A 16,457-nucleotide genomic window follows, 5' to 3' on the forward strand; every position below is an offset into this window, starting at 1 on the left:
TCACAGCAAGATCTTTTTTGATCCACCTCCTAGAGTAATGGAACTAAAAACAAAAATAAACAAATGGGACCGAATGAAACTTAAAAGCTTTTGCAAAGCAAAGGAAACTACAAACGACGAAAAGACAACCCTTAGAATGGGAGATAATATTTACAAACGAATCAACGGACAAAGGATTAATCTCCAAAATATATAAACAGCTCATGCAGCTCAATATTAAAAAAACAAACAACCCAATCAAAAAATGGGCAGAAGACCTAAACAGACATTTCTCCAAAGAAGACATACAGATGGCCAAGAAGCACATGAAAAGCTGCTCAACATCACTAATTATTAGAGAAATGCAAATCAAAACTACAGTGAGGTATCACCTCACACCAGTTAGAATGGGCATCATCAGAAAATCTACAAACAAGAAATGCTGGAGAGGGTGTGGAGAAAAGGGAACCCTTTTGTAGTGTTGGTGGGAATGTAAATTGATACAGCCACTATGGAGAACAGTATGGAGTTTCCTTAAAAAACTAAAAATAGAATTACCATATGACCCCACAGTCCCACTACTGGGCATATACCCAGAGAAAACCATAATTCAAAAAGACACATGCACCCCAATGTTCACTGCAGCTCTATTTACAATAGCCAGGTCATGGAAGCAACCTAAATGTCCATCGACAGACGAATGGATAAAGAAGATGTGGTACATACATACAATGGAATATTACTCAGCCATAAAAAGGAACGAAATTGGGTCATCTGTAGAGATGTGGATGATCTAGAGACTGTCCTACAGAGTGAAGTAAGTCAGAAAGAGAAAAATATCGTATATTAACGCATATATGTGGAACCTAGTAAAATAGTACAGATGAACCGGTTTGCAGGGCAGAAATAGAGACACAGATGTAGAGAACAAATGTATGGACACCAAGGGGGGAAAGTGGCGGGGGGGCGGGTGGTGGTGGTGGGATGAACTGGGAGATTGGGATTGACATGTATGCACTGATGTGTATGAAATGGATGACTAATAAGAACCTGCTGTGTAAAAAAATAAATAAAATTCAAAAATTCAAAAAAAAAGAGCATATTCCTTCTTTTTCTTTTCTTTCCTTGGGGGCAGGGAAAGGTGTGGCAGTATGCAGGAGTGGCAAGAGAATTTTCCAGAGCCTGGAGCCCTGGAAATCTGAGCTGGTGGGAAGGCAGTCTGGAGCCCAGCATCTCCCGGGGCATACAGGACCTGTGTGTCCAGCTCTCCTGGCTGCCTCCTCATACCTGGAGAATCTAAGTTCCCCCTGACTGAGTTCAGGAGGTCAGCCCAGCCCATAGCACATTTGATCTCCAGGAAGGTCTCTGTTCTCTGGAATTCTCTTCCCCCCAGAATCGCACAGGGCTGCTCTCTTAGATCTTCAAGGCTGCTGCCCCACGTCTTGAGATAAGAGCAATAGTGCGGTACAGGGGCTCATGAGCCCCGGGCAACCTGCCTTCAAAGCCTGGGATGGTGGCCGTTTAGGACGGGCTGTCTCACGTGCCCTCAGGCCGGGCAGCGGCAGGAAGGCAGCCTGAAGACAGGGTGCCACACATCCAGGGTGCGTGTACCCACGTTGGGTCCCGAGCCCAGGCTGCCAGGGGACTGCTGCCGTCCTCTCTCCCTCTGGCCACCAGATCGTGCTGGGTCTCCCTTGCTCCGGGCTCCTGCTCTTCAGAGCAAAGCAGGAGAGGAGGTGGAGGGGGACTCCCCTTCCCAGAAACCAGTGGGTGGGCTTTGTTCTACTCATCTCTGTCCAGAGCAAGGAAAGCGCAACCAGGACACTCAACTACTGAAAATCAGTAGTTGACTTACCTAACAGTTCTGCCCCTGGGAAACCAAGCAGTGGGGAGCTGCCTGGGTTCAGATCTGCTGCTTACAAAGAGAGACACCTTGGGCAAGGTGTTTAAACTCTTTGTGCCTGTTTTCTTATCTGTAAAATGGGGGTAATAAAAGTTACCTACTCGGGTAGGTGTGTTTTCCTATGAAGCTTAGATGGATTACGGCACAAAAATTGGCACATGGCAAGTATTCATTAAATAATTATTTACCATCTCTGCTACCCATTTTCTGTTGCTTCTGCTACAAAACTCTTCAAGCTACAGTGAGCAGCCCTTTTCACTGAATCGACCTACCCCTGGGAAGTCTCTTTGGCACAAACGGGCAAAGACACAGGATTCTTGAGTGTGGCAGACAAATAGGGCAGGAGCTGGACTTGCCACAATGAGGAAAAATTTTTAAATAAATATAGTTAAAGATTAAGGCATTATTTCTTGAGTAACAGCCCTTAAAGCCAGTGGTCAATAAGAAGCTAGTAAGTGGAACATCCATTGTGGGCCATCATAAATTCCATGATTGTTGAATAATACGTATTGATGTGTCTCTAGTAAAATGACTCAGAAGTATCTGTTTGCATCTGCAGATTTAGAAATGCCATAAACTGGCAAGTGACTCCAATGCCTTCCAACCCAATACTCTTAACTCAGTGGTTCCCAAACTTTAGCATCAAGTGGGAATGCAGACTCCCAGGCTCCACCCCCGAAAGTCTGATCAGAGGATTTGAGATGTGGATCAGAGGTCTGAGTTTTTAACCAGCCTTTCCAGGTGAGTGTAGGGGTCCTAGGACTTTCCTCTGAGAAGCACTTCTATAGGCAATAAATGCTCTGGGTCCCATCCAAGGATCAGGGAGCAGAGACTCAGATGAGTATGCAGCATCTAAGAGGCTCTGGAGGAAGGCACAGAGGTATATTACATGTAATAGGCTGGGGGATATTCTCTTCTGTTCAACGTATGGAAACGCGGGCTCAGGATTTATGAGACCAGGGCAGAGCTGCCTTTAGCACCTAGGTCTTCTGACATGACGCCCTTTCCACCACTTTTAGGATCAATGCCAGATAAGATCCTCGTCATTCTCAGGAAGGAAAACACTGATGTTATAAAAGTGGTTCTAGGGGACGAAGGGGTGTGGGAGAGTGAGCACAACCAACGCACAATCTCAATAGGATTGGGCACTTTCCTTTGCAGGGACCTCCTCCTCCTTCTCTGAGTGTGTGTGTGTGTGTGCGTGTGCGCACGCATGTGTGCGTGTGTGTGTGTGCGTGCACGCGTGCGTGTGTGTGTGCATGCGCGTGCATGAATTGCCCTGGCTCCCAGCTCTGCGCCAAGTCCTGTATGTCGTGTGTGCATAAGGACCCATAAAGGCCAACGGGCTGGTTTAAATTTCTAGGCTCTGATCTTCTTAAACCAGGACGTGTGGAAAGGAAAGGGAGACAGACCGGAGCTTTAAGAAAACTTTGGCCTGGACTGTTCCGGTCAAAGTCTATGGACTCCTTTTCTGACTCCCAATCTGGGCCCTGAACTGCAGCAGAAAAGTGAGGCTAGAGGTTCTTTCCCAAGCTAGGATAGCACTTCCTCACTCACAGCCTTGAAAATCCTCGTTTGTTTTATGTGAGGATGGAACAACCTGAAAATAACAGAATTCAATGCAAACCGTGAACACAGCTGCCCGCTGTGCCTGTGTACACTCTACCCAGAGTGCGGATTGGTGGGGGGGTCTCTTGACTGAGCCACCTGGGAGATCGGGTGCCACCGTATTCTATCAGACAGAGGAAGGGAGGGTGGGGTCCGGGACACCTGGTAAGTCCCCTGGATCTTCAGCTGCAGTTTAAACATCTGGGTCCTCAACTCAAGGGACCCGGCAAAGCTGTGACAGCTCAGCCACGCCACACGAAGTTCAACCAAAGTGGCTGCTGCTGCCAAGTACAAAATCCCATAGTGCAATCAGCAGGCGGGGACTGCCTGGCAGTGCTGGCAGGGTCACCTTGAATGGCGGGGCTGGGCTGGAGGGGGACCTGGTAAACAGGGTCCCCGTGGGAGACTTAGCAGCCCCATCCTGGCTTTCCCGGGGCCAGAGCGCGTCTTGCAAGAAAACCGGTGTTTTCTGCCATTGTACCCTCTCAGCGACACCAGTACAAAGTCGCCCGGTCCTCCTCGCCCCGCCCATTCCCCCAGAGCCTCTCACTCAAAAGAACGGAAAACTCTGCCAAGGGCAGGACCTCCGACACCAGCTTCTGATGCCACGCAAGCTATTCTCCCCCGAAGCCTGGCGCCCCAGGGCCACGTGTCTGACCGCCTCGATTCTAAGGCTGAGCTTTGCTTCTAACGACGGGCTTTGCTCAAACGAGGGGAAAGGATGCCGCGAGCCATGTTTTAAATGATTGGTTCCCAAGGAAGAGCCGACGCCAGTAACGCACAGGATTGAAGGGGGCCCCAAGGGACGGCACACGGGAGTTCTCGGGGGTGAGGGGCGGGGAAGGCGTGCTTTCTCAGAGCCTGGGCTGGGTAGGGGGCGCAGGGGACACCCAGGCACACACACACACGGACACACGCTCAGGTGCGCACGCACGAGTGGCCTTCTGGCAAGGCCACTCGGTGTCCCCACTGCTCTCCCCGGCACGCGAATCGGCCCGGAACGGGAGCCAGGACTTACCGCCAGGACGCCCTGGGCCAGGAGCCCCACTGTCACAGCTCCCAGCAGTAGCCACCTGGATGGGAGGGGGGGGAAGAGCGCCGTGAGTGTGCGGCCCCGGCTTGGAAATTCCGAAAAGCACACGCGTGCGGGACCCAGGGACAGGCAGCAAGTCGCTTACCGCCGCAGGGTAGGGCGCGACGCCGCGCGCTGGTCTCGGTCCATGCTCCCAGTTCGGCCCCTCGGGGCTCCGATCCGTCCCTCCTAGCCTGGAAGACGAGACAAAGCGGGCTTAGTCCGGCTGGGGAGGGAGCCTCGTCGCCGCCCGCCTCCGTCTGCGGGACAAGGGAAAGCGGGGCGCGTCCCCGCCTCTTGCCGGGGGTGACCGGGAGCCGCCCCGCGACGAGGCAGGGGAGAGGGTAGCCTGCCCACCTAGGCCCGGATGGGGCCGCTCAGCAGCCTCCGCTCCATCCTCTCCCCCTTCCCACTCCGAGAGCCGGGCGCGCAGCCCGAGCTTCACGGGGCGTGCGAGTCCCTGCCCTCCGCCCGGGGCTCGGCGTCCCAGGGCCGCTCTTACCTCAGGCCCGGCTTCAGTGGCTGCCGCCCGCGCGCCTCCGCCCTCCAGAAGCGCCGCCTGCGGTACGAGCAGCGCAGCCGCCCTCCCGGCCTCCCGGGGCCGACCTCCGCCGGTTCGGCGAGCGCGGGGCGCGGGGCGGGCAGCGGCGGCGGTGGGTGCAGAGCGCGGAGCCCTGCGTCCCGGCGCGCGGCGGCCACAATCCCCCGGCCGCGCGCTCCTGCTGCCTCTTACCCGCGCCGAAGGGTCCTCCCCCTTCGAGGCACCGCCCGCCCCGCGCCGCCGAGGGGAGGGGCAGCGCCAACAAATTGGGGAGCTCGCCTGGTCGCGCTCAGGTCTCCGCCGCGAGCTGCCGCGCCCGGGACGGTGCGCCGCGCTCGAGTCCGGGCCCTGCGAGAGTGAGCCGCCCGCCGCCGCCCCCAAGAGCCCGGGCGCCGGGCCCCGCCGTCCGCCGCCGATCCCCGCCGCCCCGGGCGCGCCACCATGGGGCCCCGGCTCGGCGTCTGGCTGCTGCTGCCCGCCGCCCTCCTGCTTCACGAGGAGAGCAGCCGGGCCGCCGCGAAGGTGAGTCCCGGCCGGCTCGGCTCCCGGCGTCCCGCCCTGCGCCCCGGCGCCCCGCGCGGCCCCTTTGTCCCCGGCCGGAGCCGCCCTCCGGGCCCGGGGGTCGCGCGCGGCACAGCCGGGCGCACTTTCGCGGCCGGTCCCCGCCGGGGACCCCCGTGGGCTGCGGTCGCGCATCCATTAGGGAGCCTCCTTTGTTGTGGGCTGGGTAGGGGCGAGTCAGGGGACTCCTCGGGGCCGGGGGCGGGCGAGCAGAATTTGGTGCGCCCCTCGCGGGGTGAGGGTGCCCGGGAGTCAGGGGGATTTGAACTCGCACCTCGGGGACGCCCGGCCGTCGGGCGCCTTCACCTGCCCCGGGCGCCCGAGTGGGCCGGGGGCCGGAGGGCCGGACACGCGCGCCCCGTGCTGTTCGGAGCCCCACACATGTGCCCGGGAGCTGCTTTGGGCGTGTTACTCTGGAGCTTTGGAGACTCTGGTGGTTGATGCTGAACAGTCCTGGGCCGTTTGCCTGGAAACAGCTGTATCTTTGCTTTCCCACGACTTTGCTGTCGCTGCAGCACGCTAAGGGACAGCAGAGGAGCTTTTCTGTCGTGCAGCTTTCAAACGTTTCCATACTCGACTCGATGACTTTTACTAATATAGTAAAACATTTATAACCACATTATATTTGAGTGTGAAACCAAAATGAAACTCCATCTCATTGTTCTGTGCACAGATTGTTTTCCTCGTTTTCATTTCCTCCGGCTGTGCGCTTGCCCGGAAAGGATCTGGGAGCTCGGTTTGCACAAGGAAAGGCGTCCAGCTCTAGACGGTCCCTGATGTACTGTTGTTCTTTGCTTTTTTCCTTCCCCTCAGACGGAGTAAAAACCTCAGCTGTTTCCCAGTGTCACAGCCTTGTAGACAAAAGCCTGGGAAGGTGTGCTTCTCAACACATTTTGCATGCCCCCCTCCCCAAATATTTAAAAATGATGTTTCTACTTTCGGCATTTCCCACTTACCCTTGTTTCACATCCTGATTTTGCTCTTAGTTTTTTTGTTTGTTTTGTGTGTTTGTATTTTGTTTTTTTCTTCTCTTCAGGAAGAATGATGCTCACTGACTTCAGTTAATTGTATATAAATTATTAACTGTTACTTGCCAGAATAAACTGGTGATATGCATACATGTCTTGCAATTGAGAGTCTGGCTCTTTGCTGGCAGCTGTGTCACTAGGTATGGAAAGGCCTAATGATGACACAAGCAGTTAACTTCAGATTGTTCCTCCCAGCCCAGAGTCTAGCCAGGCACCCTAGTCGGTTATTTAAACACTCTGGGGTCACGATGACAAAATACTTCCAAAGGAGGCGGCTCTAGAGCACTTTCTTTGGGTCTAGAACTATTGACCCAAAGATTTAACATTTCCAAGGAGAGATGGCAAGGAAATGAGAGAAGGTTCTCTATTTGGAAATATGAAACTCTGTTTGGATTTTCTGATTGATAATATTAGCAAAGCAAAGCCAATTATTAGAGCCGGCTTTTCAAATAGCCAGGACTTTGAAGAATGAGCCACTCAGTGAGTGGGAAATCAGACTAATTCCTGTTGAGTTTGGGCTTATTTTACTTTCCTTGTACGTCCCTGTCCTGGCTCTGCTGTATCCTTCAAATCTCATGTAATGTTTTAAGAGATCTGGCACCTGGACACCCTCTGATCACCAGTTGACTTAATGGGTATTATCATTTTGCCATATTTTCCCTGGTTTATTCAGAGAGAGAGAATTTATTAATATGAACATAACTTACAGCTGTATAAGAAAATCCATTTAAAAATAATATCTGGCTAATTTTAAAATTTGTCTCACTTTTCACACCATCAGTAGCATTTTTTTGTTTGTTTTTTTTTTTTTGCTTACCTCCGTCCAAAATCAGCTGTTAGGGATACCAAAAAGTTGAAATAATTTCCATATTGATCCAAGCAGAATATCATTTAAAAATGCACTTTAAATGATAAGATGCTGCCAGTCAATCAAATCCTAATTCAGAAGCCAGTAAAAATGATTCTTGGATTACCTGCTTTTTCGGAGTATCTGAATCTGTGTTACCTGCATTGGTACACCCGAACGTCACCGACTAGGTGCCAGGCAGAGATTGTACGTACTGTTATTCTTATTCACGTGAAAGGCTGTTTGGTCTTATATTTGATCATGTCTGCTATGGCCATACTGTGCATTTACCGGTGGGTGGGTTTTCTAAGCCAGTGATGTTGTTTCCTCCCCCCACTCCCCTCCCCGACTTTTCTTTCTTTGCCAAGGAAGGAGGAATCGGGTGCAGACCTGAGACAAAACTGTGCCCCTAGTGCCGTGGTTGAGGGTCCTTGGTTCTGAGGCACGCAGCCATGAGCTGGATGAATTCTTCCTCCTGCAGCCTCCAAACTCCCCCCTCCAACTGGTCTGTTCGATGCTTCTTCACAAACTATTTTTCAGGATCAGAAATGTGAACTTTCGCCAAAGTGTGGTGATGCCCGAGTAGGGTGTTGGCATCTCCAGACCATTAGTCACCGTTCTGAGACTGAATGACCTAGAACTCAGATGGATGTTTAATTCTGATATGAACGTGGACCACATTCTGCTGGGAGTGTGATTTCAAAGAGAAGGCTGATTTTTGACTTCGTCCCAGTGACAGCAGCATGAACCCAGTATCTCAGGAGTGAGCTTGGTGAAGATATAATCTAAACCACCGTGTTCTTCATGCGTGGAACTGGATCGGGATGCAGGCGACCACCTCTAATACCAACCGGGAGAGACAGTGTGCCTGGCCTGTGTGTGTGTGAGCGTACACTTCTAGAATTATTAGTGTGTATGTTCATGGTGTAGTCACACACACACACAGAGAACAAGTGTGGTTTAGAGACCGGAGGATCCTAAATGTTGTGTCTGCTCTGATTAAGCAGGTGATTTCAGAGGACTTGGTAACCCCCTGCCTCAGTTTCCCTGGCAGATCTGCTCCCCCACCCCCCATCCATCCTTCCTGCCTTCATCCCACACATGTGCCTTGAGCACATCTTCAGGCCACATCCCCCGCCAGGCACTGGCCGTGCATTGGTGAGTGGGGCCCACCCTCCTCCCCCAGGAAGGCTGTGGTCTCCTGAGAAGTACTGAGAAAGAAACAGGCAGATACAACTCAGGCTGGTAAACGCTACAGTCAGGGTAAACCTAGGGCCATAGGAGCACCTAAGCTAGCTTTGGGGAGCTCAGAGGAAACTTCCAGGAGGCCATCCCACCTCTGACTCTGAGGAAGGAATGGGAGCCATAGGCCTGGCCTCTTGTTTTCATATGAATTGTCCTGTGCATCATACTCAGAAGGTTGGATAGCTCTTCCTTGGCCCTTTCACAAATCAGGCTGTCTTTGCATGTAAAGAAGCCCTTAAGGTTCCTTTCTTGGAGGTACCAAGATGCCATTGCTTGTATGACTAACAGGCGTGATATCTGAACTTTCCCCTGGGAGGGGTGGAGACACACGGAGGTCTAGGAGAGCGGCGATAAGACCCCAGCTCAACCAAAGGCCCCCTCCAGAGGTGGCAGGTGCATGGGGATGTCTGCAGAGGTGCAGCACGGATGACTGATTGTAGGCAGGAGTGCCTTTAGGAGCTGACCGAGCACACCTCCCCCCACTGGGGCAAGGGCATGGGGGAATTCCCAAAGCCCTGCGTTATCCATTAACAAGGCTGTCTTCAGATTTCTTGGAACTGGGGGGGATGGCCATCACTGAACAAGTTCGGTTATCTAGGTTAGAACTGGTAGAGATTTTGCAGACAAACTGAACCCACAAGTGACCCGCTGAGACAAATCCTTTTAGAGGTGGAGGGGGCATCAGTCAGTGAATAATTTACAGCACTTGTCTTGATGAGGTGTACGACGTTTGTTCTAACAACGGATCCAGAGACTGGACAAGGATTAGCCTCATTAAAATGTCTCTCAGGCAGATTGGGTGTTTTGAGTTCTTGGGCTCAAATAAGCAAAAGCAACAATAGAAAGCCTAAAATAATACCATCAGAGCATTGTTCTTCTGCTGTTATTAAACAACCACTAAGAAATGTCAGCTATAGAACACTACAAAAGACATATTCCTCCCATTCTTGTGCGCACAATGAAAGAGATGTGAACCAGAAAATGGTTCAATCGTCAGTTTCTTTTGAGGAGTTTACCGCTTGAAGAATGACTCTGGGGTTAGCATTTTATAGTCTGGCACACAGGGACCGCTTCCGTCCTGTGTTTCCCTCCATTGTTCTCCTGGTCTTAGTCCTGTGACACCAGTCTTTCTTGGGGTCCCTTCTGTTTCTCTGCTTCTCTGTTCTTCCTCTTCCAGAGCCCTCACGGTGGGTGGGCCCTGGGGCTGGGCTCCAGCAGGCTTCTCTTCTTCCCCACCCTCCCCACTCCCATGACTTGTCAGCGTTCCGTGAAGGGGACCCCACACCTTTCTCTTGAACCCCAGTCTGGTCTCCTCACGTTCGCATGGAACGTCTCAGCCCCGCTGTCCTGCTCTGATTGCAGACTTAGCGAGTGTGTCCAGAACCGAGCTGGCCATCTTTCACCAACCGACCTCCCTTCTTCCCAGGTGGCCCGTTTTGGTCGTTGATGCCCCGACGGTTCCTGATGCTCAACCCGGAGACCGTGGCTTCATGCGGAGGCCGCACCCTTCCCTCCTTTTTAACCTTCACGTCGCCCAGGCACTCATTCCACCCTTCCTCCTTTTGACTGCCCCTCAGAGCCCCCTTGGCCGTCTCCTCCCATGGCTGCGACACCATATTCCAGGTCTACTCGCCCTGTGCCAGGATCGCCACGAATGCCTCCCGCTCCTGCCCTCCTTTCAGCCTTGTCTTCTCCCCAGCCCATTCCTCACGTTGTCCTGGGTCTGTCTTCAGAGATCCCGCTATGACCACGTGATTCCTCTGCTCAGCATCTGACAGTGGCTACCTCCTGTCTGACTGAAAGTCTCCAACTCTTTGGCTGGGTGGTTTTCTTTTTTTCTTTTTTTTTTTTTTTTGCGGTACGCCGGCCTCTCACTGTCGTGGCCTCTCCCGTTGCAGAGCACAGGCTCCGGACGCGCAGGCTTAGCCGCCATAGCTCACGGGCCTAGCCGCTCCGCGGCATGTGGGATCTTCCCGGACTGGGGCACGAACCCGTGTCCCCTGCATCGGCAGGTGGGCTCCCAACCACTGCGCCACCAGGGAAGCCCCATTTGTTCATTTTTAATAAAGATTTTATTGTTTAGGGCAGTTTCAGCGTCAAGGCGAAATTGAGAGGAAGGTACAGAGATTTTCCATCTACGCCCTGTGTCCCCACAAGCATGGTCTCACCCACTATCAACATCCCCCACCAGTTGGTGCGTTTGTCACAACTGATGAACCTACACTGACCCACTGTCATCACCCAAAGTCTGTAGTTTACCTTAGGGTTCACTCAGTGTTGTATATCATTGGGTCTGGATAAATGTGTAATGGCGTGTAGCCATCATTATAGTATCACACAGAGTATTGTCACTGCCCTAAAAGTCCTCTGTGGTTTGCCTGTTCGTCCCCTTCTCTCCCCAAACCCTGGCAACTATTGATCTTTTTACTGTCTCCATAGTTTTGCGTTTTCATGTAGCTGGAATCATACATTATGTAGATTTTTCCCATTGGCTTCTTTCACTTATTCATATGCATTTAAATTTCTTCCATGTCTTTTCATGGCTTGATAGCCCATTTCTTTTTAGCACTGAGTAATATTCCGTTGTCTGCATGGAGCACAGTTTATCTATCCACTCATCTACTGAAAGACACCTTGGTTGCTTCCACGTTTTGGCCAATTTTGAATAAAGCTTCTATAAACATCTGTGTGCAGCTTTTTGTGTGGGCCTAAGTTTTCAGCTCCTTTGGGTAGATACCAAAGTGCACAATTGCTGGATCCTATGGTAAGAGTATGTTTGGCTTTGAAGAAACCAGCAAACTCTCTTCCAAAGTGGCTGAGCCATTCTGAATTCCCATCAGCAGTGAATGAGAGTTCCTGTTGTTCCACATCCTCGCCAGCATCTGGTGTTGTCAGTGTTGTGGATTTTGGCCACTCTAATAGATGGGTAGTGGTATCTTGCTGTTGTTTTAACTTGGCTTGGCTTGACATACCCTTCTCCATGTGGATTCATGGACTTATCTGGTCTTCGTCTTCATACTCCCCAGCATGCAGGGTGGGTAGTTGTCACGAAGGACTTACCTCTGTGTTCCATGGAGCAGTGTAATCTCTTTGAGCCTCGGGTCCCTGACCCATCAAATGAGGACAACACAACATCTGCAGACACCTTTAAGGTGTTCAGAGAGCTGGTACGTGTGAAGCAGGTAAACCCTGAGAAGACGATAGCTGTTATCACTGTTACGTGGCTGGAATCTCATTGTCTCGTGTATGTTGGTTCAACACCCTTGATGATTTTGAGATGCTGGAGGACAGAGCTTCTTTGAAAAATGCCCCCACTGTCTGGGGGAGTGCCTGATGCATGGAGGGAAGTCGTGAATTACTTGTAGTGGGTTCAGTGATCCTGCCTGCCTTTCACTCTGGACCCTGGGGAGGCCTGGGGAGTGCCTGCTCCCGGAAATTATGTTGCGTTGCTGACCCCGTAGCAGTTTTAGGCAACACAAAGGAAAGTAATGCCAAACGAAGGTGTTTCCTCTTAATTTGGAATTTGGAGCAGATATTCCGCCATAGACTAAACACGACTTGGAAATATACACAAGGCTGAACTCTTTGTGTAAATAGTTTATTCCGTGGCTTAGTAATATTCCTGGTTTGCTAGGTTTGGTCTGTAGTCTGCACACTATAAGAACATTTAAAGTCATCTGAGTTTTAAAGCTTGCTTGATTTGTGGTCAAGTAAAAGACAAATGCCAAGCGTCCGAATCAGATATTAAGGCAATATATTACATGCGTATGTGTTGGTTCTCTCGCTGGTAGAGGAGAATGATCCAACGTCCTCATCTTTTCCTGCTCACCAAGACTTTGTTAGGAGTTTTGGAATTAATTGTTGTTTATTACTGGATACAGGTCTTTGTGTGCTGTGTGCATTTCTTCCTTATTCAGATAACAGCAAGAGATGCTGGCTGTGACCTGGGAGAGGCCAATTTGATGTCGGTTGCCCTGTTCCCATTTCACCAAATTTCCTGACAGCTGGAGACCCATGGCAGAGTCCCTCACACAGAGTTGAGCTGATTCAATAAACGTTGTCCAACTCAACGGAATATGTAGAGACAGTATTCCTGTATTTGACATTTAATTGAAATTGTTAAAAAAGTTTTATTGAGTTTGCCTTAGAAAATCAGCATATTCCTTTAGAAAATCAGTATATTCCTTGATGAAGAACAAAACTCGGGGTTTTCTAGTTGTAACTCAGTGTCTCCAAAGCTGTTTGCACAAGCTTTTCCCAGCTGCCACTCACACACCTAGAGCTGAAGAAGGCTCAGAGGGTCGAGGTGCATGGAAGCCTGTGTCTTCACTTCAGAAAGACAAACACTCCTAAGAGCCCTTGGTTAGCATGTGGGGCATCTTTGAGGGTGCTAAGTCAGCATTGATTTCCTGTTTCAGAATGATACAAATGGGCCCAATGATAACTATTGTGGTGTGTTTCCTTCATTTCTATTAAAGAAATAATATTTATGTATATTTTAATCAGTGGCAGATTTGACTACTACATCTCTAACAATACTTTAAAAGAGTTAGCATATTATTTTTGTGATAAGAAAAAGCAATCAAAATTTATTCTAAAATCCAGTTATCCTTTTATGCAAGTAATGACTTTTTCTTGAGCATGAGAGTGTTAATTTCCATATCCTCCAAGAGCATCAGCTTTAAAAGGTCATTTTTAAATACAAGCAACTCCTTTTCCTCATTAGCTTTGATTTTCGAGTTGTGTTTTGGCATTTTTTAAAGAATAAAACTTTAATGTCACGGAGTTATTACAGAATTGCATGAAACATTCTCCACGGCCAGACTGTTCTTGCATTAAAGCTTGAGTTAAGGTGATATTATTATCATTATTACCTATAATGTGCAAAGTTTTATTAGGGAAAAAGGCTGCATAATTATAGTTTGGTCCATTTTTTTTTGCAGTGTCCATTTGTTCTTTTGTTTGTTTGTTTGTTTTTTGCGGTACGCGGCCCTCTCACTGTTGTGGCCTCTCCCGTTGTGGAGCACAGGCTCCGGACGCGCAGGCCCAGCAGCCATGGCTCACGGGCCCAGCCGCTCCGCGGCATGTGGGATCTTCCCGTACCGGGGCACGAACCCACGTCCCCTGCATCGGCAGGCGGACTCTCAACCACTGCGCCACCAGGGAAGCCCCGGCAGTGTCCATTTGGAAAATACTTGATCTAACTATGTGTCTTAAATAGAAGTCGTTGCATACTGTGGGAGAATTCAGCCTAACTCCAAGAACTCTAAAATTAGCCAGACAAAAGAAATGCCTATTTCTCTACGAAGTTTGCATTAAACTCCTGGAAAGACAATTGCAGTGTTTCAAGTACATCCAGAGAGGAACATGGCCCAGCGATACACTCTGCCCGCATGGGGTGGCAGGCACTGCATGGGAGCACATGGGTGCTGCTTTGAATCCCAGCTCCGCCTCTTACAGCTGTGTGGACGTGTGCAACTTACTTCTCTCTCTGTCCACCTTTTGTCATCTGTCAAATGGGGACAGCAGTAGTGCCTCGATTCCAGGACAGGCGTGAGGATTCAACGAGCTAATGTTTGTAAAGCGTTTATACCGTGCTGGCCGCATGCTCGTTAAATGAGCAAATTCTGAGGAATAAATAGCACAGTAATTATATCATCAGGGCATTTTGAGGCTGGAGAAACACAGAAGGCCACCAGAGCAGTGGGTCTGGAACTGGAGCTCACAGCAGAATCCCCTGGAATGCTGGGTGGGACGCAGACGCCCGGTCCCCCTCCCGGCTTCTCTGATTAGGCGTGCGGGTGCACCTGAGAATCGCATTTCCAACAGGCGATGCTGGTGGTGGAGGTCCGGGGACCACAGATCTCGTCCATTCTCTCCACTTACAGGGGCAGCCGCTTGATAGATGTGAGCTGTAGACATGCTGCTCTGGGAGAGTGGTCTGCACTCAAGCAGAAGCTGAACCTTTGTATTTAAAAGGACTCCCCTGAGTCTGATGTTCCCTTTTTCTTGTTGGTTGCTGTTACTGCAGCACTTCCAGCCCTGTGGTGCTATTTGGGGGGTTAGGAGTGGGAAGGTCCTGATGCAAGCATGTGGGGTGCCGGGATGCTGGAGGAGAGGGCGTGGCCGATGAGAAATGGGGACAGCTGGAGCCCGGAGAAGACCCTTGTCCTCTGGGGTCCTCCTGTCCCCATCAAGATGTGGGACATGGGTGTTCTCAGGAGGATCCACTGTATGTCAGAGTTTCTCCATCTTTAAGGCTCTGCATTCTCACCTTGGCATCTGCCGATGGTGGGCTCAGCGTTTGCGTAGAGGCTGGTGGAGCCAGAACCCACTCAGGTTTGTGAGCAGGACCCCCAGGGTGTGCCTTCACCTTCTTGCAGTGCCCACCCTCGCCCACCTCCTCTGAGCCTTGGCCTCCTGGGCCCCTGAATGAAGGATTCCTATTTTGTGTCTTCTTATGGCCAAATCCATTTCCTGGAGATTATAGACCACTTGGGGTTAGCGGTTTAAGATAACTCGTAATTTTTGGTCAGGAAATGGCCTGTAAAATTAAGATGAACTTGCCAAAGCAGGAAGATGGGTTAGTGATGGGAAAAAAATACTACAATATGGGTAGTGCAGCCCCTGGGTCCATGTATTTCAGATAAGTACGCAGACCTGGTCCAGAATCAGCCCCAGTCGCTGATAAGCTGGGGGTGACGCACTCTTTATCACACGGTATGAGCAGCAATCTTCTCGATTCATCCCTCATTCACACCTTATCTTTAACAAACATTTGTGCATGTCAACATTATGCTAACAACAGATGCTTCTTATCAGTCTGTTAAAGTAACTCTGAACAAATAGCTGTTGGATGCCTTAGTAATAATTAAAATTTGTTTTCCTAAATACCAGAAAATATTAAAAATTGTATTTCTTTATTCTGGAATTCAGGCTTTTAAAACTTTTTTATTCTTTTAAAGTATACATTATATATTTATTAAAGGAAAAAAAAATGTCCCTTCCACTTAAATCCACATCATTTATCATTTTGAAAACTTCAGGTTTTCAAAACCTAACCAGCTTCCATTTCCTCTGTTTTTTCTTTATGTCAGGAACTCAGTTTTGTTCAGCTTCCCACCACTTTCCTATCATGAAAGGGAAGATGAGTTCATTCCCAGCTCCAGAGATGGAGTCTGGTTAATCCATAAATGGATTTCTCCTAGAGTTTCCTACTGATTTAGACATAGGCACATGACCTGCGTGGGCCCAATCAGACTAAAGGGAAAGACTTGCATTCTGTGCTTCATGTGAAAGATTTGTCTCTCAGGCTTCAGCTTGCTGGGAGCAAGGCTTGGAGGGTCTGTTGACACAGGGAACCAACTTCCCCTTGCATCCACAAGGAGAACCAGACTCAAGATAAGGCCAGTGCTTAAGACAGCAGAACAGGTCAGGAAGAACTGAAGTTTTTCATGAAATTATTGATTCCCTTAGAGTCCACCAATCAGGCTTTTAAAACTTTAAAAAATTTTCTGTAATTAATCATTTTTTATTATTTCTTGTTGGCCTTAGATTTTCTCTTCTTTCGTGGAGGTTATTATCCATTAATATGTTACAGAGAGATTTGTATTTTTCTTTTGACTGGATAATTTATTTAAAACGTACATAACTTTGGGCATTGTTTTAGACTA

General features: G+C 49.8%; 2 protein-coding genes across 2 annotated transcripts in view; one reads left to right on the plus strand and one right to left on the minus strand.

The window, feature by feature from the left end:
* COL4A2 (collagen type IV alpha 2 chain) overlaps nucleotides 1-4,712 on the minus strand; it is a gene marked incomplete at its 5' end in the record, with an annotated part of 177,361 nt that extends 172,649 nt beyond the window's left edge. The window contains 2 exons of the mRNA XM_079722117.1: nucleotides 4,509-4,563; nucleotides 4,669-4,712. Of these exons, the coding sequence (XP_079578243.1) occupies nucleotides 4,509-4,563; nucleotides 4,669-4,712 (99 nt within the window). The remainder of the gene's footprint in view (nucleotides 1-4,508; nucleotides 4,564-4,668) is intronic.
* An 832-nt stretch (nucleotides 4,713-5,544) lies between these two features.
* The window catches only part of COL4A1 (collagen type IV alpha 1 chain), a gene marked incomplete at its 5' end in the record, with an annotated part of 144,231 nt that continues 133,318 nt past the window's right edge, over nucleotides 5,545-16,457 (plus strand). Inside the window, one exon of the mRNA XM_079721844.1 lies at nucleotides 5,545-5,625. Coding sequence (XP_079577970.1) covers nucleotides 5,545-5,625 — 81 coding nt within the window. The remainder of the gene's footprint in view (nucleotides 5,626-16,457) is intronic.

Source organism: Hyperoodon ampullatus (genome assembly GCF_949752795.1).
Source record: "Hyperoodon ampullatus genome assembly, chromosome: 16".
Classification (NCBI taxonomy): domain Eukaryota; kingdom Metazoa; phylum Chordata; class Mammalia; order Artiodactyla; family Ziphiidae; genus Hyperoodon; species Hyperoodon ampullatus.